Below are 26,635 nucleotides of genomic sequence, written 5' to 3'. Positions count from 1 at the left end.
TGGTGTTGTGTGACTCAGTACTTGGAAAAGCAGGGATTGATCAGAGATGGTCAACACTGAGTTGTCAAAGCGAGACCCTATCTGACTTGTTTAATTGAATTTTATTTTTTTAAATGGCTATGTATATTGATGAGGATCGTGGAATTGATGTGGTTTATGTGGAATTTGGATAAGGCCTTTGAGACGGTCCCACATGGAAGACTGGTCCAAAGGGTAAGATCCCATGGGATCCAAGGCAGGTCGGCAAAGTGGATCCAAAATTGGGCTTTCAAATAGGAGGCAAAGAGTGATGGTGGGGGAATGTTTTTTGTGGCTGGATGCCTGTGATCAGCGGTGTACCACAGGGATCAGTGATGGGACCCTTGCTGTTATGTACAGTGACAACTTGTGTGTGAATATATAAGAATTAATTAGTAAGATTGCAGGTATAAGTAATAACTAATCTTTGCATTTGTAAATAAAATAAGGCGGACTAAATTATTTCTTCCAACACCTGCTTCTAATTAATCCACAGGTACCTGGAACTGGAGCAACGCCACTGACTTTCTGCTTGTTCGGCCGCTGGCGGTGAAGCAGCGCCCTCTCCGTCTGGAGGACGGCATCGCGCGGGTCGCGTGGCACGCAGCCGCGGCGAATCGGCCGATGACGGTTGAATCTTGATGAAGAGCTGATTTTTCGCCAGTGTCGGGCACGAGGTAAATGGCTGGTATTTAAGCGGAGTCCGGGGGGTGGAAAAGGTTGCTTATTTTTCGCGGATTCCGAGGCGCGAATCTGCGGCGTCAGGAAACGGGCATTAGGCCTCAGGCTCTACCGGGGAGTGCGCGCGCAGCCTGGGGACGACGGCCACGTCGGAGCAAACAGCGAGATGGGTTAGTGAGAGATTTATTTAAATTATATAAAATGTACAGGGATGGGTATAAATATACAATGAATCGGTGAAGTGAGAAACGTGTCGGTGAGTGGTAGCTGTATAAAATATACGGTGTTTCCAGGGGTATACCTGATATACAGGGGGTAGGGAGGGAAATGTCAGTGAGAAACTTGTATAAAATATACAGTGGGATTTTATGTATCGAGGGGAAATGTGTCAGTGAGAAACTTGTATAAAATATACAGTGGGATTTTATATATCGAGGGGAAATGTGTCAGTGAGAAACTTGTATAAAATATACAGTGGGATTTTATATATCGAGGGGAAATGTGTCAGTGAGAAACTTGTATAAAATATACAGTGGGATTTTATATATCGAGGGGAAATGTGTCAGTGAGAAACTTGTATAAAATATACAGTGGGATTTTATATATCGAGGGGAAATGTGTCAGTGAGAAACTTGTATAAAATATACAGTGGGATTTTATATATCGAGGGGAAATGTGTCAGTGAGAAACTTGTATAAAATATACAGTGGGATTTTATATATCGAGGGGAAATGTGTCAGTGAGAAACTTGTATAAAATATACAGTGGGATTTTATATATCGAGGGGAAATGTGTCAGTGAGAAACTTGTATAAAATATACAGTGGGATTTTATATATCGAGGGGAAATGTGTCAGTGAGAAACTTGTATAAAATATACAGTGGGATTTTATGTATCGAGGGGAAATGTGTCAGTGAGAAACTTGTATAAAATATACAGTGGGATTTTATGTATCGAGGGGAAATGTGTCAGTGAGAAACTTGTATAAAATATACAGTGGGATTTTATGTATCGAGGGGAAATGTGTCAGTGAGAAACTTGTATAAAATATACAGTGGGATTTTATATATCGAGGGGAAATGTGTCAGTGAGAAACCTGTATAAAATATACAGTGGGATTTTATATATCGAGGGGAAATGTGTCAGTGAGAAACTTGTATAAAATATACAGTGGGATTTTATGTATCGAGGGGAAATGTGTCAGTGAGAAACTTGTATAAAATATACAGTGGGATTTTATATATCGAGGGGAAATGTGTCAGTGAGAAACTTGTATAAAATATACAGTGGGATTTTATATATCGAGGGGAAATGTGTCAGTGAGAAACCTGTATAAAATATACAGTGGGATTTTATATATCGAGGGGAAATGTGTCAGTGAGAAACCTGTATAAAATATACAGTGGGATTTTATATATCGAGGGGAAATGTGTCAGTGAGAAACTTGTATAAAATATACAGTGGGATTTTATATATCGAGGGGAAATGTGTCAGTGAGAAACTTGTATAAAATATACAGTGGGATTTTATATATCGAGGGGAAATGTGTCAGTGAGAAACTTGTATAAAATATTCTCCATCTACAGTATGTATTGGGGGGTTGTTTGTTCAGGCTGGAGGCCTGGGAGCAGTGCTCTGTCACAAGGTTTGGTGCTGGGGCCACTGTTGTCCCAAATCTTTTTACATAAATACATTGGGTGAGAAGGTAGGGACCATGGTTGGTATGTTCATGGAAGACATCAGAGTTGGTACCATAGAGTTGTACGGCAAGGAATCAGACCCATTGGCCCAACTAGTCCATTAGTCTAGACCCACTTGCTAGATGTGATAATGGGAACTGCAGGTGCTAGAGAATCCAAGATAACAAGGTGTAGAGCTGGATGAACACAGCAGGCCAAGCAGCATCTCAGGAGCACAAAAGCTGATGTTTCGGGCCTAGACCCTTCTGCCTTCTTCATCCTGTCTGCTTGTGACTCCACCTTCAAGGAACTATGCCCTTGTGCGGTCTCTTTGGCACTACTCTTCATGACCTCACCATTAAATGTATAAGCAACAGTATTTAACAAGCAAAAACAAAGTTGCTGGAAAAGCTCAGTAGGCCTGGCAGTATCTGTGGAGGAGGAAAAAAGTTAATGTTTTGCATCTGGTGACCCTTCCTCAGAACTCTTACAGCATCTGCAGTTCTTTTGGTTCTTTATTTAGTATTTAAGAAGTACCTGGATGCGCACATAATCAGGAAGGGAATGGGGGATATGGATCCTGTAAGTGAAGACTCTTCTAGTATGGAAGAGTAAAATGTGTTGGTGCAGGCTTAGTGGGCTGAAGGGCCTATTCCTGTGCTGTATTGTTCTTTGTTCTAAATCCTGCCCTGATTTGCCTTGCCAAAATGCAACACCTCTTATTTATCTAAATAAAACTCTTATCTGCTGCTCATGAGCCCAATTGATCAAGGACTTGTCATACTCTGATATAACCACTTTTGCTGCCCACTATACCACTAATGTTAGTGTCATATGCAAACTTACTAACAATATCTCCTACGTTCACCTTGAAATCATTCATATAAATGATAAAAAGCAGTGGACCCAGCACCAGTTCATGTGGCATACTGCTGGTGACAGGCCTCCAGTCTGAAACCCCCCACCACCCCAATCCTCTGCCTCTTACCTTACAACCAATTTTGTATCCAGTTTTAAAAAACAAAAGAACTGTGGATGTTGTATATCGGGACCAAAAACTAAAGTTGCTGGAAAAGCTCAGCAGGTCTGGCAGGATCTGAACAGAAAATCAGAGTTAAGGTTTTGGGCTCAGTGTTTTGAGGAAGGACATCAGACCTGAAACATTAACTCTGATTTTCTCTTTGCAGATGCTGCAAAACCTGAGCTTTTCTAGCAACTTCTAGTTTTGTTCTTGTATCCAGTTTATACTGTTAATGGTAGGGCCCTGGGGAGTATTATGGAATAGAGATACCTGGGGCCCAGGTACAGTTTCTTGAAAAATCATGTTGCAAGTTGAAAGAGTGATGAAAGTGTTTGGTATGCCTGTTTTTTTTTATTGGTCAAAACTTTGAGTACAGGAGTTGGGATGCCATGTTCAAGATGTTAACTGCACATTGAGTACTGCATGCAGTTCTGGTCACCCTGCCATAGAAAGGATATTGTCAAACTGGAAAGGGTGCTAACAATTTTTTTTACAAGGCTGTTACTGAGATTGCAAGTTTTTATTTCATGGGGAAGGGCAGGATAGGCTGGGACTTAGCTCCCTGGAGCTTTGGTGTCTGAGGGATGACCTTATAGAAGCTTCTAAAATCATGAGGGTCATAGATCAGGTGAAGTGCCAGGTCTTCTTCCCTGCATAGGGGAGTCCAAGACTAGAGCACATAGATTTCAGGTGAGAGGGGAAAGATTTAAAAGGGACCTGAGGGGGTAGCTCTTGCTTGCTTTCTGTCAGGGTGGTGAGTATGTGAACTGAGCTGCCAAGGGAAGTGGTCGAGGCAACTACGAGTACAACATCTAAAAGACAGGTACATGGATATGAAAAGTTTAGATGGATATGGGCCAAATACAGCCTGATGGGGCTGGTTCAGTTTAGGTAACCTGGTTGGCATGGAAAAGTAGGGCCAAAGGGTCTGTTTCTATGCTCTGACTGTATGCAGGAGGATATCGTAATATACAAGATACAGAGAAATGTATCAGTGGGTGTTAGCTGTATAAAATCCCCTAAAGAGATGGGGGAGGGATAGTTATTTTAAATACTCTTCTTCCCTTGTAGCAGAGAGGGGATTATGGAATGGTGGGAGGGGTAGGGGGAGTATGGAGGTGGGAGGGAGAACTGAAAAGTATGGGGGAGGGGGAGTAAAGATGGAGAGAAACTGTGAGAGGGGTGTTGGGTGTCAGAGGAGCTGGAGAGAGAAGGCAAGAGCAATGTCTTCAGAAAAACCTTGAAATGCTGTTTTCTTTTATCTTTTTAAGTAAACTCATTCATTGGATATGGGCATCCCAGGGAAGCTGTTTTGAATGCCAGGATTTTGATCTGGTGACAGTGAAGGAATGGTAACAGTTTCAAGTTGTTATGATTTTGACTTTAAGCAAGTGTTTGGAGATGATGGTCCAGTGTATCTGTTGGCCTTGTCTGTCTTGGTGTTAGAAGTTGAAGGCTTTGGGAACTTCCACTTGTGCACTATTTTTTTTTTTGCTCCTATAATCTTTACTTTTGTCTCGTGTGATGCATTCTTTTACCTGGAGTCCCCATAAACATTGGTAAATTGATATTCCCTTCAGCCTGTGGAAGTGCTGTGCAGTGTACTAGTGTTACTTAATGTTATAGCTGGATTCCTGAGGTCATTCCAGATTAAGCAAGCATGCACTGAATTAATTTGTCCTTGAATATCCATTGTTCAACTATGATTTTAACAAAATGAAGTTATTTCAAGAGTACAAACCCAGGGAGTCCATAGATATATATTTGCTGTTATGGTCTCTACAAGGTTTTTAGTTTGTGAAACACCAAAATATTATTTTGGTGTATGTGGTAGACTTTTCCTCTTTCATAGGATGTAGACATTGTTGGTATGACTAGTATCTGTTGCTCATCCCTAACCGCACTTCTAATTGATTGGTTCGCTCAGCCAGTTCAGTGGGTACAATACCGAGAGTCTAGGGTCATGTGTAGACCAGTCCTTGGAAATTATTATGGACACTTAGACATACAGCACAGCAGCAGACCTTTCACTCCAGCCAATCCATGCTGAACATAATCCCAAACTAAACTAGTCCCACCTGCCTGCTGCTGGCCCATATCCCTCCAAACTTTTCCTATTCCTGTACCTGTACCAATCCAAATGTCTCAAACGTTTGTAATTGTACTCACATCCTCTACCTTCCTTGAAGTTCATTCCATGTGTGAACCACCATTTTTTTTAAGAAACTCCCCTCCTTTAAATCTCTCTGCTCTCTCCTTTAAGTCCCGTAGTATTGAAATTCCCCCATCCTAGGAAAACAACTTCCATTAAGTCTCTATTCCTTTCATTATTTTATAAACTTGTGTCAGGTTGTCACTCATCAATCACTGTAGGATGGGGTAGTACCTTGGATACATAGATGTAAAGGTGAACTCTCTAGAAGGCAGCTGCAGTGATTGGACTACTAGAAAGGCATCTCCTACTGAGCACCATGGGAAAAGTTTGATGGTTACTGTCAGACTGCACCTCACGGCTGAACAAATTGCACCAAATCCTAGTACAGCTTCAGAACTGCCAGATCTACAATTATGATTTCCTCTGAGAGAGGCCAGTGTAAATGATCTAACAAAGATGCTAAACCATGTGAACAGTAGGGGTCTTGCAGCTTCTTGCAAAAATGAAGCTTCAGGACAAAAAGATGGTAAGGTCAGCAATGATGACATAACATGGGAATCCTTTGCGATCCGCATTGAGGTCAAAATGTTTTGCGCTTTGGCACTGACACAGGCATATTGTTTGCTGTTGTCATATACTTTCAGCTCATCAAGTGTCATCTTGCCTGAGGCCTAACAGGAGCTGATCAGCCCTGCTCATCTCCAATCCCAGTCCTCTGAGTGACTGAGCTGAGGCTTCTGCGCTGACATGCCATACACAGAACAGCCAGGTTAAGCAAATGATTAAACATTTTCACCTGCAAAGAGTTTGGCTCGTTTGTCAGCACCAGGGAGAGAAGCTTCCTTTTCTAAAAGTTGCCTATCTGCCTTCAATCAACATTAAATGCAGCTAATCAAGATTACTGTTTAGTCTAAACTAAAAGAACTGTGGATCCTCTAAATCAGGAACAAAAACAAAGTTATTGGAAAAGTTCAAGTCTGGCAGCATCTGTGGAGGAGAAAACAGTTTACATTTTGGGTCCGGTGACCCTTCCACAGAACTCAGAACAGTTCTGAGGATTAGATTACCTACAGTGTGGAAACAGGCCCTTCGGTCCAACACATCCACTTCGCCCCTTGAAGCATCCCACCCAGACCCATCCCCCTGAACACTACGGGCAATTTAGCATGGCCAATCCACCTAACCTACACAGCTTTGGACTGTGGGAGGAAACCCACGCAGATACAAGGAGAATGTGCAAAGTCCACACACAGTCGTCCGAGGCTGGAATCAAACCTGGGTCCCTGGTGCTGTGAGGCTGCAGTGCTAACCACTGAGCCACCGTGCCGCCCCCGTGTTGCCAGACCCAAAACGTCAACTGTTTTCTCCGTCACAGATGCTGCCAGACCTGCTGAGCTTTTCCAGCAACTTTATTTTTGTTCATCTTTGATCTGAACCTAGTTATCAGGTCAAAGTCTTTTAAAGAGGCAACCTTGTTTTACCGGTCTGTGTTCAGACTAAAACCTGTAGTTCATTGTGTCCTTGTGGTGAATTTTTTTTTCTTTTTGCAACTTCAGACACTTAGAGCTGTAGGTGGTGCTCCAACTGCTTCCAACCCATGGCTTGTTATTGTTTAGCGTTTTAGTAGAGGTGGTGTGCAACTTTGTGGGTACCTGCAGCCCTCGGACAATAGTGATTTGAGAAGATACTCCGCAACACCACCTCAAAGGCAGTAAGATGGGCAACAAATGCTGACTTTGACCACATCTCTCACCACATGACTGAATCAAACAAATTGATGTTAAAGATTCCTTCTGCAAAAGAATCTCACTGCACTCAATAGTAATGCTATCTCTAAAGAAGTTGCTAGACCTGTTGGCCTTCTCCAAAGATTTATTTCAGATATCCAGCATCCACATTAATTTGTTTTTTGTCAGTTGGCATTAAAGTTTTTTGTTTGGTAAACAGCAAATGCTAGAAATACTGAGACAGGTAGTCTCTGGACAGAGATGAGAGTTGATGCTTTAGTTCAATGACATTGTCTTCCTGTTCTTAGGATAAATATCTCCTGCCAAAATTGAGGCAGGAAAGGAGGGGGCAGAGAATGGGGGAAGGATGAAAATAAATGGGTTGAGTTGTGATGAAAGAAGGAAGGCAGGCATGATGAACAGCAAAGTGGTGAAAGCGCAAAACAAAAGGAGGTGGCAGTAGAACAGCTAAAGGAATAAAAGATGTGACGTATCTGAGCTAACTGTAAGTAGTAGTAATGGAAACAATATCGGCAGCTGTTACTCAAATGAATAATAGATTTGATCCGTTAAACTTGAGTGATGATAGAAGTTAGGTACAAATTTTAAATAGCTTTGTTTGCAGAAGAACAGTTATATCTCATCCATGCTAATATTGCTTTTCGATTACTGCAGGTCTGTGGTTTTCCACTTTGTTTTCCGGCTTGTTTGGGTCACGGGAAATGAGAATATTAATCCTGGGTCTGGATGGAGCAGGCAAGACCACAATTCTCTACAAACTGCAAGTTGGTGAAGTTGTCACCACCATTCCCAGTGAGTACTATGTCCTGATTCTATCTTGCCTGTACACACTCTTACCCCCCCCCCAAATCACCCCACTCTCAAAGTGTACATCTACCTGGCTTCCAGTGAAAGTAGATGCAAAGTATAATCCTTGCTTACCAATGTTTGTGTTGCGCCATTATCTTTTCAAATAAGCTTTCACAGTACATAATGATGAAGAAGAATTTGCCTGCGGGTAGTTGCTGCTGCTATAAAACTTTGGTTTTCTAATCTCTGGTTGCTACACCAATGAGGCAGCTGTGCTTAAAATTCCCTCCTATCGCAAAACAAGAGGGAAACCTGGAGGTAAGGCAGAGGTTGCCTGGCCTTTGATAGCTGATCCACCATTTCCAAGCTGCGACTGGAACACCCTGGCCTAAAGTCTAAAATTGTTTGCTGTGTTAATGGAATTTGATTGCTTATTGGGACTTTATCACGTGCCATATCTCCTTGTAAATGGACAAACTAAAAGTAAAAAAAATTGACTTCCAATAGTTTCTGATTTATAATGTTGAAAAACTTCTTCTAGAATTCAACACAAAAGCATGCAAGTTAGAAACAGGAGTAGCATACAGCCTTTTGTGCCTGTTCTGTCATTTTGTTTGCGTTCACAGCTGATCTGACCTCTGCATTTCAATTTATCACTGATAACCTTACACCCTATTGATTTTATTGAGGATCTTTCTGTCTCTGCCTTAAAATATTCAAGAACTTCACTTCCATCATGTATTTTTGGGAAGAGATTTCCCAAAACACTTGATCATTTGAGAAAACATGCTTCTTGTTGGGAATATATTTATGGATAATGGGAATTAGGAAATCAACATCGGGATATCATTGGGTTGCAAAGGATTAATCGTGATTAACTAGAATGATTAAAAGTCAGTGGAATTGACTGGGTTGTCAATGTGGTCTTTATTTTAGAAAGGCAAGTGACTTTGGAAAGCAGTGCCCAGGGTTCTAAAGGGACAAAGGTGGCATTCTATAGTTTTAATTGATAAGCAACCAGACTTGAGATGCCTCAATAGCTATTGCCTAGCAACAGCTTCTTGACTTGAGGAAATAATTTTTTTTCAGCCTTTACCTAGAAGCTGTGAGCAATTGCAGAGAAGTTGCATGGATGCAGTACTATCTGTATGTACAAGCCCAAGCTTGGAGCTGAAAGCATCCTGTTAGAAATAGTTTAAAAAGAACCTGAGTTTCATACATCAAGAGTCCTAACCATTTTTCATCTAAATCAGAAATGTAGTTTCCCATCATTCTGCAACCTTTACTGCCATGAATCTATCCTCCAGGAACTGAGAAATGAGACTTTTTTTGTTTGAACTCTTGTTTTCTCTATTTTTCCTGTTTTCCCACTTATAATTGCCCTGCAGAGCTGTGTATGTATGTCTTTGTTTTAAAGTGTGGATTGGACTAAGTAAATTTGGCTAATTCATGTAGTAGCTTAGTTGATAACCTGTCTGCCATTTCTTTGAAGAATACATTGCCTCTAATGCATGTGTTATTGAATTTATTGAAACTCACTTGTTCTAGTTAATTGTCATAAATAGAGCCAATTTAAGTTTTGATTGAATATGGCAATGCACTTTTTCAATTGTATAGATTGTAGAATAATGCGACTTTGACTTCCAATGTACTCCTCTTAGGCATAACATTTATCTCTGCTTTTAAATGGACAGCCTCTTTGTTTTGAAACAGGAACACTTGGTTGAAGAATCCACCCTGCCAAGACCCCTCAATCTTGTTTCAATTAAACTGCCCATCACTTTTCCAAACTACACCAATACAAATTTAGCATCTCCAGCCTTTCCGCAAAAGACCATGTTTAGCAGGAATGTGTTTGCTCATGGATGTTTTATGTTTGCACATATTTCCCTCTCCAAGGCACTATTTAAACTTTCTGGCTTTCAAAATTTAACTTGATAGAATCATAGAATCCCTACAGTGCAGAAAGAGGTTGTTTTGCCCATCAAAGTGGGTTGGGGGTGGGAGGGGTAACTCTCTCTCCATTCTTGAACTGGGGAGACAGCCTTACAAGTTAGTGGCTGACTCATCGAGAGATGTTAGGAAGCTCTTCTGCACATGAAGGGCGGTAAAGGTTTGGAATTCCCTAACAAATAGCAGATGCTAGATCAGTTGTTAATCTTACCTTTGAACAAAAATTTCAGATTTATGTAAGGAATATGGGCCACCCATCAGCCATAATCTGTTCGAATGGCAAGACACAGGTTCTGTGCTGAATAGCCAACTCATGTTACTGTGGTGAGAAATGCTCCTTGTTTTCACCACTGACTACCCTATGTCTAATTTTAATGTCTTTGTTCTGGATTCCCTGACTGAGGAAAAAGGGCCTCTGAAGTCCTTTTCAATGTGTCATTGGGTGTATTTTATTTAAAGGTAGCTGTTTTAATCTGCACTTGCTGCATACTGCGTGTTCCAAATCTCTCCATTATATTTTGACATGGCAGTAGCTTTCACGGAAAGCGATTTTGTTAAAAAAAAATGCTATTTAACAAGCAGACCACGCAATTTTAAAGGAGTATTTGGTTAGACTTGATATAACAGAGCTCCTGTGTAGTTGTAGTGTCCCTACCTCTGAACCAGGAGACCCAGATTCAAGTCCTACCTGCTCCAGAGGTGTAACATTGATGTTTCTGAGCAGGTTTAATGGGTAGAAAAGCCTTGATACAGTGGAACTCTCTAATCTTTGCACTCTGCATTTCTGTCTGTGTCCTAATTTCCTTCATTAATTGTAACTGTGAGGTGAGTGGTCTAAATCTTAAAGGCCTGAAATTCTATTCCTACACCTCATTGCCTCCCTACTTAGCTCCCTTTTTATTTAAAAAACAAAAAATCCTTAAAACCAAACCCTTAGAATAATGCTAGATAACAAAGTGTGAAGCTGGATGAACACAGCAAGTCAAGCAGCATCTTAGGAGCACAAAAGCTGACGTTCGGGCCCAGACCCTTCATCAGAGAGGGGGATGGGGAGAGGGTTCTGAAATAAATATGGAGAGAGGGGGAGGTGGACCGAAGATGGATAGAGGAGAAGATAGGTGGAGAGGAGCGTATAGGTAGGGAGGGGATAGGTCCGTCTGGGGAGGACGGATAGGTCAAGGAGGCGGGATGAGGTTAGTGGGTGGGAAATGGAGGTGCGGCTTGAGGTGGGAGGAGGGGTTAGGTGAGAGGAAGAACAGGTTAGGGAGGCAGGGACAAGCTGGGCTGGTTTTGGTATGCATTGGGGGAAGGAGATTTTGAAGCTTGTGAAGCCCACGTTTATACCACTGGGCTGCAGGGTTCCAAGCGGAATATGAGTTGCTGTTCCTGCAACCTTCGGGTGGCATTGTGGCACTGCGGGAGGCCCATGATGGACATGTCGTCTAAAGAATGGGAGGGGGAGTGGAAATGGCTTGCGACTGGGAGGTGCAGTTGTCTGTTGCGAACCGAGCAAAGGTGTTCTGCAAAGCGGTCCCCAAGCCTCCGTTTGGTTTCCCCAATGTAGAGGAAGCCACAGTGGGTACAGTATACCACATTGGTAGATGTGCAGGTGAACATCTTTCTGGTTACCTGTCATAATAGCTCCTAATGGCTCAGTGTCCCACTTATTGATCAGCGGTGCTACAAAACAATGGTTTAAAGAGCTATGTCAAAGTAAGTTTTTGTTTATTGCTAAATGTAAATGGTCCTACAAATGGCAACTTGCCGAATCTCTCAAATATGTCCACCACCGTTCTGGAGATGCTGTGCAGGAAGTTCAATATTTCAAAAAGCTTACTAATTTCAGGCTTAATTGCTGTGCCATGTGATATGGATTCCCTGAACAGTACATTTGAATATGTGACTAAAAAGCTGGTATAGGATGGAGGACTTCAGATGTGTGGATCGTTATAAAGTTTTCCAGGGAAGATTCAACCTGCACAGGAAGGTTGGGTTGCACCTAAACTGGAGGCGTGCCACTAGCTGGCAGGGAAGTTTGATAGTACCATTTAGTGGTCTAAACTAGTGTGGTGGGGGGTGGGAACCTGAGCAGCAAGTCAATAAGTATAAAGACTGGGGAAGAGCTTGAGACTAAGACACATCCTTGAGCAAGGGCAAAGAGGTTGCTGAGCTCAGCAGACTTGGAGGCTTGGCCTGTATTTGCTTCAGTGTATGTACAACATGTAAGATGGACGTGGTTGAAAGAGGGGCAGAATTGGGCAGCTTAATGTTTTTTAGATGAAATGGGGGAGGTGAAAGTGGTGGGGGCGTTGCATTACTGGTTATGGAGCATCAAAGCTGTTTAGGGAGGACACCCTGGAGGAATCTTGCAGTAAGGTGCTTTAAGTAGAGCTTGGGAATGGAAGGGTGCAGTCACAATGCTGGGATTGCACTACAGACCTCCCAGCTGCCAGTGTGAGATAGCAGAAGAGGTGTATAATCAGATTCTGGAAAGATGTGAAAATAAGGTGGTTGAGGGCAATTTTAACCTCTGCTTCATATTTACTGGGACTCCCTTAGTGCCAGGTGTATTGATAGGGAGCAATTGTTGGGTGTGCAGCAGGGTGTTTTAAACGGTATGTGGATATCCCAAGGAGGGAGGGGGCCATACAGGACCTGATGGGGAAATGAGTCTGGTTGGGTGATCCAAGTGTCAATAGGAGAGCATTTTTGGAACAGTGACTATAATTCTGTATTTTTTTAGATAATTATGGGTAAGGACAAGAGTGTAACTCAGATGAAGATGTTAAATTGGGGGAAGGCTAACTCAAACCGAATGAAGCAAGAATTGGAGGATGTGAATTGGGAGCAGCTATTTGAGGATACAGAAAGTAGGAAGAAGCTCAAATGGGGAGTTGAGGGCTATGGAATGTCTTTGGTCATCAGGCTTATGGAAAACCCCAAGGCATTTTATACATATATTAGGAACAAGAGGGTAGCTGGGGAAAGAGTAGGCCCACTCTAAAAGGGAGGGGGTTGTGTGGAGTTAGATGTATTCACTGAAGAGAGATGTCAATGTGAGGTTAGAGAAAGGTGTCGGTGTGTGGCCACTCTTGTAGGGGCAGCGTTGGGTGTCTTGGAATGTGTTATGGTTGACACGTCCCCAGGGCCAGGTGGGATCCCATGTTGCTGTGGGGGGTGGGTTCCTGGAATTCACGACCAGTGGAGGTGCTGGAAGCTGGTACATTAAGGGAGGAAATAGCTGGAGCCGCACCGGTTATCTTTGCATTCTCTTTGGCCTTGGGTGACGCTCCAGAGGACTGGAGAATGGCTGATTCGTCATCTTATCATTGAGGGAAAATCAGATAATCCAGGTTGTTGCTGGCTGGTGAGCCTGATGTCACTGGTGGGGAACCTGTTGGAGAAGATACTGGCACAGAATTTATTCATATATGGAAGTAAGTGGACTTGTTATTGATAGGCAGCATGGATTTGTACAGGTTTGTCATGTCTCTCCAACTGGATTGAGTTCTGTAAAGAGGTGACCAGAATGATTGAATGAACATGCAGTGGATGTTGTCTATGTGGACTTTAGTAAGGCATTTGGGAAAGACCCTCATGACATGCAGGTACAAAAGGTAGTCTCGTGGAATTTGGGGTGAGCTGGCTGGATGGATACAAAGCTGCCTTGGTCATGGACTGAGGTGGTGAAAGCGTGCTTTTTTAAATGGCGATCAATAATCAATGTCGTTCCACAGGGTCTGTGCCAGGACCTTTTCGTTTGTAATATATAAATGATCTCGAGGAAAATTTATAGATCTGATCAGTAAGTTCGTGGGTGACACCAATTAGCAGAGCTTCAGATAGTGACGATGACTGTCACAGGGTACAGCAGGATATAGATTGCAGATTTGGGCAGAGAAATAACAGATGGAGTTTAATCCAGGAAAATGAGATGATGCACTTTTAGAAGATCAAATTGAGGTGTGAATTATACGATACATTGGGAGCATAGGCATGCAGATCCCTGAAAGTGGTAACACAAAGTTGATAAGGTGGTCAAGAAGGCATACAGCACACTTGCCTTCATTGGCCAGGCTGTCAAAGTGGTTAACAAATAATGTTGCAGCTGTATAAAACTTGAAGCCACACTTGAAGTATTGCATGCAGTTCTGGTTGCCATTCTCTAGAAGAATGTAGGTTCTTCAGAGGGTTCAGAAGATTTACCAGGATGTTGCCTGGTCTTGAGGGTTTATGACAAATGTCTCAAACGTGTGGTGGGTTCCTGGAATTCACCTCCAGTGGAGGTGCTGGAAGCTGGTACATTAGCAACGATTAAGGCATATCTTGATGGATACATGAACAGGAGGCAAATGGTGGGAGGAAACTGCATATGGGCAGTACGTAGGAATTGGCACAGGCTTGGTGGGCCAGTATGCTGACTGTCAGAGTTGACCAGTTAACTGTTTGTTTGTCTCCACAAATGCTGCCTGATCTGCCAAGTATTTCCAACATTTTGTTTGTATTTCAAGTTTCTAGTTTCTTGCGTTATGTTTATATCTGACAGCTATTTAGCTTCTGTGTTAGCAGAATACAGAAATAAGATGGAAGAAAATGTATTTTAATGGAACAGATGTACCTTTACAATCAAACATAACAATTTATATTAAGTGGCTGAAATGATGTAATTGTTTTTCTTTTACAGCAATTGGCTTCAATGTTGAAACAGTAACCTACAAGAACCTTAAGTTTCAAGTGTGGGATTTGGGTGGACAGACCAGTATTCGGTATGAAAATGCTCACTTTTTGTTATTAACAACATCATCTTCAGTCTGTAAATAAAACCTGATTTTAAAAATGGGCTGCTTTATCTAATGAAACAAATTGCTCGACAGTATGCTACCGCAATGTTAATGTGTTGTTATAGCATGTGATTTCAAGTAGCTGAAAGGGATCGCATATGGGCGTCTAGGCAGCCCTGCCTTGGGGAAACTAGAGATGGACAATAACTGTTGTCCTTGTCAGTGCCACTCGCATCTTGCCCGTGAGCTTTTTAAAAAAAAGGACTGGCTATGAAAAGAAAGTAACCTGATCTTGAAGGTAGCCACTCTGCTGGCAAGTGCTGTTCCACAAGGATTGCTGCTGAGACCACTGTCCACCATTTGTATGGACAGTTAGGTAGGACTTGATATTTTTCAGAATTTGCAGGTGAATTCAAATTGGGAACTTGAAATAGCAGTGGAGCCCAATGATGCAAGAAGATGACAAAGAATTTACTAAATGGGCCAGTATGTTAGCAAACAAACTTCATTATAGATAAGTAGAAGGCAGTATGTTTTTGGTAAAGTGATTTGATCAGTGGGAGAATCAAAATTTATGGGGAAAAGGCAGGAAAGTGGATGTGAGGAATATAGGATCATTTAGCCTGTTGAATGGCAGTGGACGCTTGAGAGCCTGAACAGTCCACTCCTGTTTGTTTCTGTTTCTTATGGTCTTAATGACAAGGCTGTGCATACTCTGAAGATGCTGCGATCAGGATACAAAAGTGGTCACTGTATTTCCAGAGCACTATTCACTAAAAGTAGAGATTGATGTGAAGGTAGGCAATCTTGAAAACAAAACAACTCGTATCAATTTTCTAGGGTATGAAATTAAGTTATATGAAACCATATTTGAAAACTTTATTTTAACCACAGTTGCAGTGTTGTAAACAATCTAGCCTGTGTATTCCAAAAATGTGAGTGAGGCACTAGAGAAGATCCTTTTTCCCCATTTTAAAAATCTGGAAGGACTGAGGTTAAGTATCAGTACAGATTGAACAAGTCAGGACATTTCTGTAGAAAAGACTGAACACTTTAGAATATCCTGAAATTTTGAAAGCTGCTAAACAAATGCAAGTTTTTGTTTAAAAGTGTGTTCTTCTCTCCTTTTTTTCCCCTCCTACCTGGCACAGTTTATGCTGTTTGCATATTACTTGAATGTAACCATTTTACATTTTTTGGGTTTGCACAGTACTTTTAATTTTCAAGTATAAAGTGGTTTCTACTAAGATCAGTTCAGTGTATCAGTATATTCATTCTGTCTTTCAGGCCTTACTGGCGCTGTTATTACTCCAACACCGATGCTGTCATCTATGTAGTAGACAGTTGTGACAGGGACAGAATGGGAATCTCCAAGTCAGAACTTGTTGCCATGTTGGAGGTAAGAAAAGTGTCCTGTGGATTCCTTGAATATTTAATGATTGCTGAACGGACTTTAGACATTGAGATGAATTTGTAGAAGGGCCTTGTGATAATGTGCTTCCTAAACAAAAATGCACAGATGGAAAATCACTAGAGACATGTTAAATGCTGCACTTACACAGGCCACCAAAAGCTGTAACAGGAACATTTGAAGTTAATGCTTTGATGCATTATGCTGAGCGTTTTGTCGATGTGAGTTGACCTGCTTGTGTTTTTTATTTTCAGTGAGGTAATCAATGTCACCCCAGGGTTAATTCTCTGATTTATAATTACAATCCTCTCTTAAAGAGGCAGAGACAAGTAAATTAAGAATCTCTCTCAAAATTCCTTACGCTGAAGTGCTATGTCAGTGTGAGCATTATATTGTGGTGATAGGTTTAACAAGGAGCTTTGATCTGATTGGATAATTCTGTAACTGATTTTCTTGCTGTCAGTTGGAGGTTCATCTGCACTTCTAAAGAGGTGTCACTTTCACATTGTATCTAATTGTACAGAAGTTATTTAAACAGTCGCTCACTTTTTAAAATTGAGCATACTAGTCCTTCAAATAAAGCCATGTCGAAGTTGCCACTTGCATCAAAATGGTGTTCACGTTTTTAGCCTGTAGGGGGAAAAATTACTCCACCCTCAATGTGATGTTGATAGTCCCAGGCCAAGATATTTAATTCTCAGTAAAATCTATTTTTGTAAATCTTAATCTGCCATCATTAAAACTACACCTGAATCTGCCAACTGTCTAGCTGTCTAGACAATTAGCTATCTGCCCTACTGGGAGATCCTTGCCTCCCTTACAGAAGGATGTCAAGATCTTAGAGGATGCAAATAGATTTTCTTGGAATAAACATAGGATGAGGGATTTCAGTAGGAAGCTCACTCGCACGAGAGCTAGAAGGTCACGATTTCAAGTCTCAACCTACTTAGGAGACTTGTTATAATCTAAGTTTAACAAAACCAATTGGGAACGCTCAGCATGTCTAGATGCATCTGGAGAGATAGCAATTAACTTTTCATGTCTAGTGACCCTTTTTCAGAGCTGAATTTATAGGAAAAGGTTGTTTGAGACTCAGCATTGAATTCCATAACTTCAGGGTCTGAGCACCTTCACCCAAAACCTTACCCAACCTCCATACCCCAGGTCCTGCTATCACATGGGCTGCTACAACAACAAATGGTCCCCATTAGCTTTACTCTTATTTAACATAATCTAAATTGGCATGCTGAGTGCCAGTGCTGTGGAGGCTCCGCCATATTGGAGGAGCTGTCTCTGACATGAAATGTTAAAATCAGTACCCAACTGCTGCTCCCACCCCACAAAAAAAAATGTGAATAATATATCTGATGGTAATCTTATAAAGAAGATTAGGACAGCTCTTCCCATTATCCAGGCCAACACTCCCTGAAGTAGTCCAGGACTACTGGCCTTGTTTCACAATCTCTGAAATTTTGTGTGGGTTTAGTCTGCTTCATTTAATCGCCTTTCTATCCTTTACAAACCAACAGCCATTTAGTCAGTGTGTCTGTTTGCTTGCAGGAGGAGGAACTGAAGAAGGCTGTTTTAGTTGTTTTTGCAAATAAGCAGGATATGGAGCAGGCTATGACTCCCACAGATGTGGCCAATTCACTTGGTTTGCCAGCAATGAAGGATCGGAAGTGGCAGATATTCAAGACCTCTGCAACCAAAGGTTATGGACTGGACGAGGCAATGGACTGGTAATTATTGTGGTGATAAATAGGACAACCTTTAAGTAATGCTAGCTCAGCAGGTGGATCTTTTGTCTCTTGACTCCAATGAAGCGTTCAAAATCCAATGTAAGATTTGAGTATACAGTACTGAAGGAGTGCTGCACTGCCTGAACTACTGTCTTTTAATGAAGTGATAAGCTGAGGCTTTGACTTGCTATTATTTAGATTCTTTAGTGTAATATGCATAGCATTTGTATCAATATTAATTGATTTCTCAGACAGAAATCCATGAATCTTTTTTAAGAGGCATGCTTGCAAAGTAGCCACAGCCAGGTCTGAAATATTCAGTGGAGTTTCTGATTTCAGAGGACAGGATGAAAAGACGGGAGTGGCATAGATCTTGTAATGTTTTTTTAATATTAATTGATAGCATTTTGGTATCACTGACTAGGCCAGAATATATTGTTCATCTATAACAGTCCTTGAAAATGCTGTAGTGAGCAGCTGAAGCACATAGATAATGGGTGCAAATCCTCAGTGCAGTTTAGAGGTTGTTCCAAGATACTTGGTATCAGTGAAGGAATGGTCAGTAGTTCTGATTCAGTGGTGTGTAGCTTGAATGGGAACTTGCATGTGGTAGTCCCATTTCTCAGCTGTTCTCTTATAGATTTTTGTGGGCTTGGAAGGTGCTGCCTGAGGAACCTTTAATGATTTGCTACAGTCCATCTTGTAGATGGTACATACTGCTTCTCTGTCAGGGTGGGGGGGACTGAGGGAATGAGTGGTGGTGGTGGCAGTGATATCAGGAGTATGTTGCTTTGTCCACGATGCTGTCAAGCTGCTTGTATTATGCAACTGCACTCATTCAGGCAAATGGTGAGTATTTCACCGCACTCCTGACTCCACACTGTATAAATGTGGACTGGTTTTGGGGAGCCAGGAGTTGAGCTGCTATCTATAGAGTTCTCAGCCTCTGACCTGGACTTCTAGTCCTAGCACTTGTGTAACTGTATCAACGCCAGTATTTATAATGGCTAGTCCAGTTCAATTGCTGTCACTGATAACAACACCCAGGATTTTGATAGGGAGGAGGATAAGGAGGATTTGGTGATGTTGCCATTGAATATCAAGGGATAAAGGTTTGGGTTTTTGTTTGAGATGGCCATTGCCTGGTGCTTTGTGTAGTGCAAATGTTAGTTGCCACTGTTCATCCTAAACCTGGGTGCTGTCGGCCGTTCTGTATTGGGAGACAGATTGCTTTCGTACCTGAGGAATTGTAAATAGCACTGAACATGGTGCAAACATCAATGAAAATCTCCATCTCTAAACTTAGGAAGGAAATACAATTCCTTCTCAACGTTACTGTCTGTGGAGCACCTTTCTGGTGTGGACTGCAGTGGTCCAACAATGTAGCCCAGCAGCAGCACCTTGAAGTATGCTGAATAAATGCTGGCTTCATAAGCATGCCAACATCCTGAGTAGAATGCTTTTTCACACAGCTGTATTGTCTTCTCTGCCAACTTATGGCTTACAGAAGGTTTTATGTTCAAAGTTTGAAATGAACCGTGGGACCAATGAGTAAATGTGCTTTTCATTATTGAATCACTACTGGTGTTAACTCAACTTACAAAAGGTTGTTAAGCCCATCATCAGGCTGTGAATTTTTGTACTTCTCTACTGCAAAAATTTGTGAATCTTTTGTCATTGAATATATTCAAGACTGATTGATTGATTGATTGATTAATATACTAAGGGAGTTTAGAGAGGGGGAGAGAAGGTGGTGCTGACGGAAGGGTTCGTGCATGACTTTGCAGAATACAGAGCAGCTTGAGGGTATGTTCTTGCCTCATCTTCAGATAAAATATAATGTAGCCAACCTTTGATCACTGCTTAAGGGCTTGCATGTCTCTGAATATACGCCATAAGTTTCTGTCTCTGATGGCACAAACACCAGGCAATGACCATCTCCAATAAGAGACAATCTGACTGTCGCCCCTTCAACAATCAGTGGTGTTATCAATCCTGAATTCCCCCACTATCAACATTCTTTTGGGGGGGGGGGGAGTGGTGGTTAGCATTGACCAGAAACTCAACTGGACCTGCCACATAAACAGTGATTACGTAGCAGGTCCGACTAGTATTACTGAAGTGGGTGATTCCTCATTTCCCTGGGTGGGTTAGCTCCAACAACACACAACTTGACAGCATAGAGGACAAATTGCCTGCTTTATTGGCACAACATCCCCTCCCTCCATCACTGACACTCAGTACACAATTGCAAATATCTATAAGATGTTTTGCAGAAATTCACCAAAGCTCATTTTAAACAGCACCTTCCAAACCCACAACTGCTTCTATCTACCTGGACGAGGGCAACAGATACATGAAAACACCAGCCCTTGCAAGTCCCACTCCAAGCCACTCACCACCCTGACTTGGAAATGTATTGCTGTTCCTTCATTGTTGCTGGGTCCAAATCCTGGAATTTCCATCCCTCCCACTTCCAGGGACATTACAGGCTTACCTACAGCAAATGAACTGCAGCAATAAAAGAAGGCAGCTCACCACCACCCTCTCAAGGCCAACTAGGAACAAGCAAATACTGGTCCAGCCAGCATTCCCATGTCCTATGAATAAACTTTACAGAAAACTATCAGAAACCCTGGATAACAATGTTGAGCTGGATCAACACAGCAGGCCAAGCAGCACCTTAGGAGCAGAAAAGCTGACCCCTGCAGGGTCTAGCCCGAAACATCAGCTTTTTCTGCTCCTAAGATGCTGCTTGGCCTGCTGTGTTCATTCAGCTCAACACTGTTATCCAGGATTCTCCTGCATCTGCAGTCCCTATTATCTGTCTATCAAAAACTGTCTGCTTTAGCTGGTGCTTGCTCCATTGCCCTTGGGTGTTAGCACGTGGGCAAGTTGTAAGCTCATACAAATGAACTGGTCCTTATGCCAGGGCCTGTGAAGATAGTGCTTAATAGATTGAATTGGCACTTTTTTCCTTTTTCAGGTTGGTTGAAGCCTTGAAGTGTAGACAGTAAAAACAGCTGACTTTCTTTCTACTGCAAGAGATGCAACAGCTACAGCCACTGTTCCCAGCACCTCCTGAGGTCTTATTATACAAGAGCCACTTGTTCTCAGCGTGCTCCATTTTACTCCAGATTTTGTTTTTGCATTCTCTTTATTTATGTGGGTGTTTTTGTTTTTGGCAATAAATTAACACTTTTAATTAAGAGACTAGTTAAACTGTTAACTTCACTTTCTGGCTGCAGTGAACCTTATCTTTTAGTTGCTTCCATTTAACTTTGATTATACAAACACTAAACATTCCTTTCTTCACATGGAAGCATATTCTTGGGTGTGAGTTATGCTTTGCCTGAGTAATGCCTTTTAAGGTTTCTGAATCTAGCTTTAATATAAAAGTGGGCTGTTAGATTCTTGGCTTTTGAGCTAATTGTATTTAAAGTTGATTTAGAATGGGGTAAGAAATTCTGATATGTTTCCTTTTTAAGCCAGTGGCTTGAGTTCATTCTGTAAATACTTTTGTCTTTGTACAAAGCTACTGATTCACTCACTGGTCATTCTATTCAGGAACTTGTGGAAAAGTTTTTAGGAACTGAATTCTGAGAAGCAGAATGGGGGGGGGGAGGTGAAATGACTGACTATGGAAAGAAGCCATTCAGCCCATTATGCCTATGCTGGCTCTTTTGGACATGGCCAAGAGATGGGTGGCATGCACTAATATTGGTGAACTAATAATCCAGAGATGAGGATTCAGTTCCATTTATGGCAACTGCTGGAATTTACACTTTAATTCTGTGATAGAAAGCTAGTCTTGTAAAGCTTAATGTGAAGTTAGCATTGTTGCAAAACCCTGTCCCTGTCTGGTTCGCAGAAGGAAATCTACCATCCTTGCATGGTCTGGCCAGTATTGCTGTGAGTCAGGAGTTTGTGTTAACTCTTCACTGTCTTTGAAATGGTCAGGGCAAGTCACTCCTTTTTTTTTGAGCAATTGGTGATGGACAACAAATGATGGCCTTGTCACATCCCATGGAAAATTAACCACCACGCCCCCACCCCAGCTCTTTCTCTATGACCCTGCACACTTCCCAATTTGTCAACTATTGACTTGAAGTTCCAAGTTTGTTTCTGTGCTTAGGTAAGATGTAGTACAGAAACCTTTTATTTGATTCAATGTCAAGATGACAAATTTATTCACCACATCTAGCCTGCATTGGCAAGGGTTTAGATTTCTCTCTCCCTCGCTAATTCCTGGCTTTTGATTTTTGGGGACTCCCCCACTCTGAGCCCCACATTCCTGAGATTTAAAGGAGCTTCTTATGGACATAAGAATTAGCAGGAGTAGGTCGCTCACTCCTTGGGACTGTTCCTCCATTCAGGTAAGGTCATGGCTGATTTGATAATTCTGCATTCCCACCTCCCAGTGATGACCTTTTTACCCCAACTCTGCTCACCAAGAATCTCTCTACTGCTGTCCTCAATATCAGAAGACTGCTTTTACTAGCTACGAGGAAGATTTCCAAAGGTGCTTAACCACCTCTGACCTTTGAGGAAATGTTGAGCAAGTTAGGTCCATACCTATTATAGCTCAGAAGAATGAGGTGATCTTACTGAAAGAAACTTCCTGAAGATGCAGGGGTAGGGATATACCCCAGAGATTATGTCTGCTTGTGCAAGAGACTAAAGGAGGGCAGGGGGTGGTTTCTAAGTTTAAGAAAGTGAGGTCTACCTTTAAGGCAGGTATAAATATTTCTTCTTGTAAAGATTGCTACCCTGTACCATTCTCTTCCTCCAGTGGAAAGTGGGTCTTCAAGTTTATTCAAAAGTGATTTTCGAGATTTTTGTTGTCATGAGTTCTGGGAGCGGGTAGATGGGAAAATGGAGTGACAATCTCAACCCAGATAAGCCATGATCGTTTGGAATGGTGGAACAGGCTCAAAGGGCTGAACCACCTACTCCTGCCAAGATCTAATGGCTATGATCAAAGTACCCTGTTGTTTGATTACTAAAAAGAAACTAATTCCTGAGCCATGAAACACCTTATTCACCTATGGCTTTGGTACCTGTCACAAGCTTTTTCATCTCTTTTGGCTACAGCTTGAAAGGATTTTATTTTTTAAGGGGTTAGAATGAAGGGGGTCATCCTCAGATCCTGCTTGCAAGGGGACTTTTTAAAATAATTACAGCAACACCAGTCTCATTCCTACAATTGGAATAAGCATGGTAGGATGCTGACAGTCAACACTTGTATCACCCCAAGCTGATACAGGAACTCACTGACTTAATGTTGGCTCCTCTCCAACATTGCTACCAATTTAAAATTTGCCCCCTTGTTTTTTTAAGTCTCTCCCAGTAATCCATTTATATAAAACTTTTGTTCTACAACCTTCTGCAATCTGTGCTCTGCTGCTTTGTACACAACCAGCTCTACCATTTGGTCACTGTAACATCAGCTCCTTGGGCCTAATTCTGGAAATCCCTCTCTGAAATCTCCTGGCCTTTCTCCTTCCACAGTTCTGAAACCCACAACTGGGCCAATGTTTTGCTGTGTTGTAGGAACTGAGTAGCAAAACAGTTATTAAAAGCATCACAATTTCCCAGACTGCTTCAATTATTCCATCACTGTTCATCAACATTTTTTCAATTCTTCAATTTTACTTTTAAAAATGAATTAAAACTATTTCTGATACTGGTGAGAGCTATCATGTCTTGTTGTCTGTGACCTGTGTAAATAACTGTTGGTTCTGGTTTCCCCAGACTGTACCTTCTTTCAAAAAAAAATCATTTTGTTTTCTTTGGTCTAAGTGATTATAATAAAGCTGATTTTTAAAAACTATTTTTCTTTTATATTTTCCTGGCTTATGGAGCCTGCCTTTGTCCTGACACATTTTCTTTTTTGTCTATAACTAAAGTGCATTTGTACTCCATTCTTTAAAGACAGAAGCGTTGCTTTAAAGATGAGTTGAGATTTTCTGCCTTGCACTCAGCAGGACTAGGATACTAGAAACCAACCAAGTGGGGGGAAAAGGGAACTCATTGGTAATAATGGCCCAACAGTTGGAGATGCAGCAGAAACTAAGTCTCACTCTTAGGTCTCAGACTAGATTTTACACATCTAGTCTATGTGCTATGGTATGTGGCAAAGATTGCCAATCTCCATGACCCCATTCTTCCTTTATTGACTTAAATGTATAATTTTATGTACAAATGCCAGTTGTATTAGTATAAAAGATCTATAATAGTGTATCTCTCACGCTGACGAATCTTAAATTGTCTTCCAGTGTGCTGCTTAGTACAGTCTGGATCATTTAAGTGCTGTCCAATAAAATCACCACTAACCATAATTCTGAGACTTGTGTGCACTGGCTGGTTGTACACAATTGATTCTGCAAATAGTCAATGGACACGTTTGATATGGTCTCAGTCACTGCACCGTACAGATGACTGATCTAATATCTCTGACTCCAACTCCTTTCAGCAATGTTCAGAGTTCTAGGCATTTCCTAAACAAGCTGTTCAGATATCAGTTCCTGATCTCGGGAGCAGGCCAGACCTGAACCCAGGTCTCCTGGCTTAAAGATGGAGACACTACCACTGCACCACGAGCCCTACTATTAGCGCTGCATGTTCCTAGACAGTTGCTTAACAAGTTACTTTCGTCAGAGAAGATGGCACAATTTCTTTTTTAATTTGCAGATGTTGAAAACCAGCTCTAGACCTTTTTATACCCGATGCCATTTTGTAGATTTCTTACACTAGCAACTAGTTTTAGTGCCAAACACTACAGGGTCAGTAGAGAAATAATGGGAACTGCAGATGCTGGAGAATCCAAGATAACAAAGTGTGGAGCTGGATGAACACAGCAGGCCCAGCAGCGTCTCGGGGGCACAAAAGCTTAGAATTGTTTTTTTTAATTCAGGTGCAATCGTTTACTTCCAACCACTGCTTTTCAATCAATTTTGAATTTTGGTTAACTGTATGAAACAAATGACACTTTCCCCACACAAGAGCCTCAGTCCTGATTCTGTTAAAGTGAAGGATCATGTGTTAAGATAAAGTAGGTCAGTAATAGAGATCAGTCATCTTGTCTCAGGAGTATGCTGCCCCTTCCCACCAGTGTTGTTTTCTTTTTCTTTTAAATTCTGTCCTCATTTTGATCCATAACAAAAGTAAAGAACTCGTTTTTGGAAAACCAAGGATTAGTGCATGTTTTTGAAAGTAAGTAACTCAACGCTCGTTGGAAGCAGTGTTTACACAGCTGCCCGCTAGTTGAGTAAAATGTCATTGTCATCTCCTTGGAAATAGTGACTATACATATTGGAATTTAGCACTCTTTGTTTCCAATAGAATATCCACCCTCACAATGGGCTAAGCTTAAATAAGGCTGATTACAAAGGAATATAGGCCATACTGGATGGAGTGGACTGGCAAAGCAGTGTAGAAGCAAAATGGACAGTGTATGGATTTCAGCAAGGTGTTTGATAAGGTTCCCCACAGTAGGCTATTGTACAAAATGTGGAGGAATGGGATTGTGGGAGATATAGCAGTTTGGATCAGAAATTGGCTTGCTGAAGGAAGACAGAGGGTGGTAGTTGATGGGAAATGTTCATCCTGGAGACCAGTTACTAGTGGTGTACTGCAAGGGTCAGTGTTGGGTCCACTGCTGTTTGTCATTTTTATAAATGACCTGGATGAGGGCGTAGAAGGATGGGTTAGTAAATTTGCAGACGACACTAAGGTTGGTGGAGTTGTGGATAGTGACGAAGGATGCTGTAGGTTGCAGAGAGACATAGATAAGCTGCAGAGCTGGGCTGAGAGGTGGCAAATGGAGTTTAATGCAGACAAGTGTGAGGTGATGCACTTTGGTCGGAGTAACCGGAATGCAAAGTACAGGGCTAATGGTAAGATTCTTGGTAGTGTAGATGAGCAGAGAGATCTGTGTCCATGTACACAGATGCTTGAAAGTTGCCACCCAGGTTGACAAGGCTGTTAAGAAGGCATACAGTGTTTTAGCTTTTATTAATAGAGGGATCAAGTTCCGGAACCAAGAGGTTATGCTGCAGCTGTACAAAACTCTGGTGCGGCCACACTTGGAGTATTGCGTACAGTTCTGGTCACCACATTATAAGAAGGATGTGGAAGCTTTGGAAAGGGTGCAGACAAGATTTACTAGGATGTTGCCTGGTATGGAGGGAAGGTCTTATGAGGAAAGGCTGAGGGATTTGAGGCTCTTTTCGTTAGAGAGAAGGAGGTTGAGAGGTGACTTAATTGAGACTTATAAAATAATCAGAGGGTTAGATAGGGTGAGCCTTTTTCCTAGGATGGTGATGGCGAGCATGAAGGGGGCATAGCTTTAAATTGAGGGGTGAAAGATATAGGACAGATGTCAGAGGTAGTTTCTTTACTCCGAGTAGTAAGGTTATGGAACGCTTTGCCTGCAACGATAGTAGATTCGCCATCTTTAGGTACATTTAAGTTGTCATTGGATAAGCATATGGACATACATGGAATAGTGTAGGTTAGATGGGCTTGAGATCAGTATGACCGGTCGGCACAACATCGTGGGCCGAAGGGCCTGTACTGTGCTGTAATGCTCTGTGCTATGATTAATAGCAGACATTTATGAAAATAGTTCATGGCTCACAGCAAAGATGCAGTCCAGT

The 26,635-nt window shown here is 41.8% G+C and overlaps 1 protein-coding gene across 1 annotated transcript; it reads left to right on the top strand.

The window, feature by feature from the left end:
* Nucleotides 1-649: 649 nt before the first annotated feature.
* Nucleotides 650-23,808, top strand: arl1 (ADP-ribosylation factor-like 1). The gene is made up of 6 exons (XM_059652574.1): nucleotides 650-869; nucleotides 7,957-8,094; nucleotides 14,729-14,810; nucleotides 16,113-16,224; nucleotides 17,797-17,975; nucleotides 20,962-23,808. Exons 1-6 carry the CDS (start codon nucleotides 866-868, stop codon nucleotides 20,990-20,992), a joined length of 546 nt encoding a protein of 181 aa, XP_059508557.1. The 5' UTR covers nucleotides 650-865; the 3' UTR covers nucleotides 20,993-23,808.
* Nucleotides 23,809-26,635: the final 2,827 nt, after the last annotated feature.

This window comes from Stegostoma tigrinum, chromosome 18, assembly GCF_030684315.1.
Source record: "Stegostoma tigrinum isolate sSteTig4 chromosome 18, sSteTig4.hap1, whole genome shotgun sequence".
Lineage (NCBI taxonomy): Eukaryota > Metazoa > Chordata > Chondrichthyes > Orectolobiformes > Stegostomatidae > Stegostoma > Stegostoma tigrinum.
Note: the sequence above shows the minus strand (reverse complement) of the source record. Positions and strands in the feature narration are given on the sequence as shown.

Bases quoted from the DNA above. Each gene is read 5' to 3' on its own strand.
- arl1 (XM_059652574.1), top strand. The intron at 14,811-16,112 runs GTATGAAAATGC...TCTGTCTTTCAG, and splicing joins GGTGGACAGACCAGTATTCG to GCCTTACTGGCGCTGTTATT. The intron at 17,976-20,961 runs GTAATTATTGTG...TTCCTTTTTCAG, and splicing joins CTGGACGAGGCAATGGACTG to GTTGGTTGAAGCCTTGAAGT.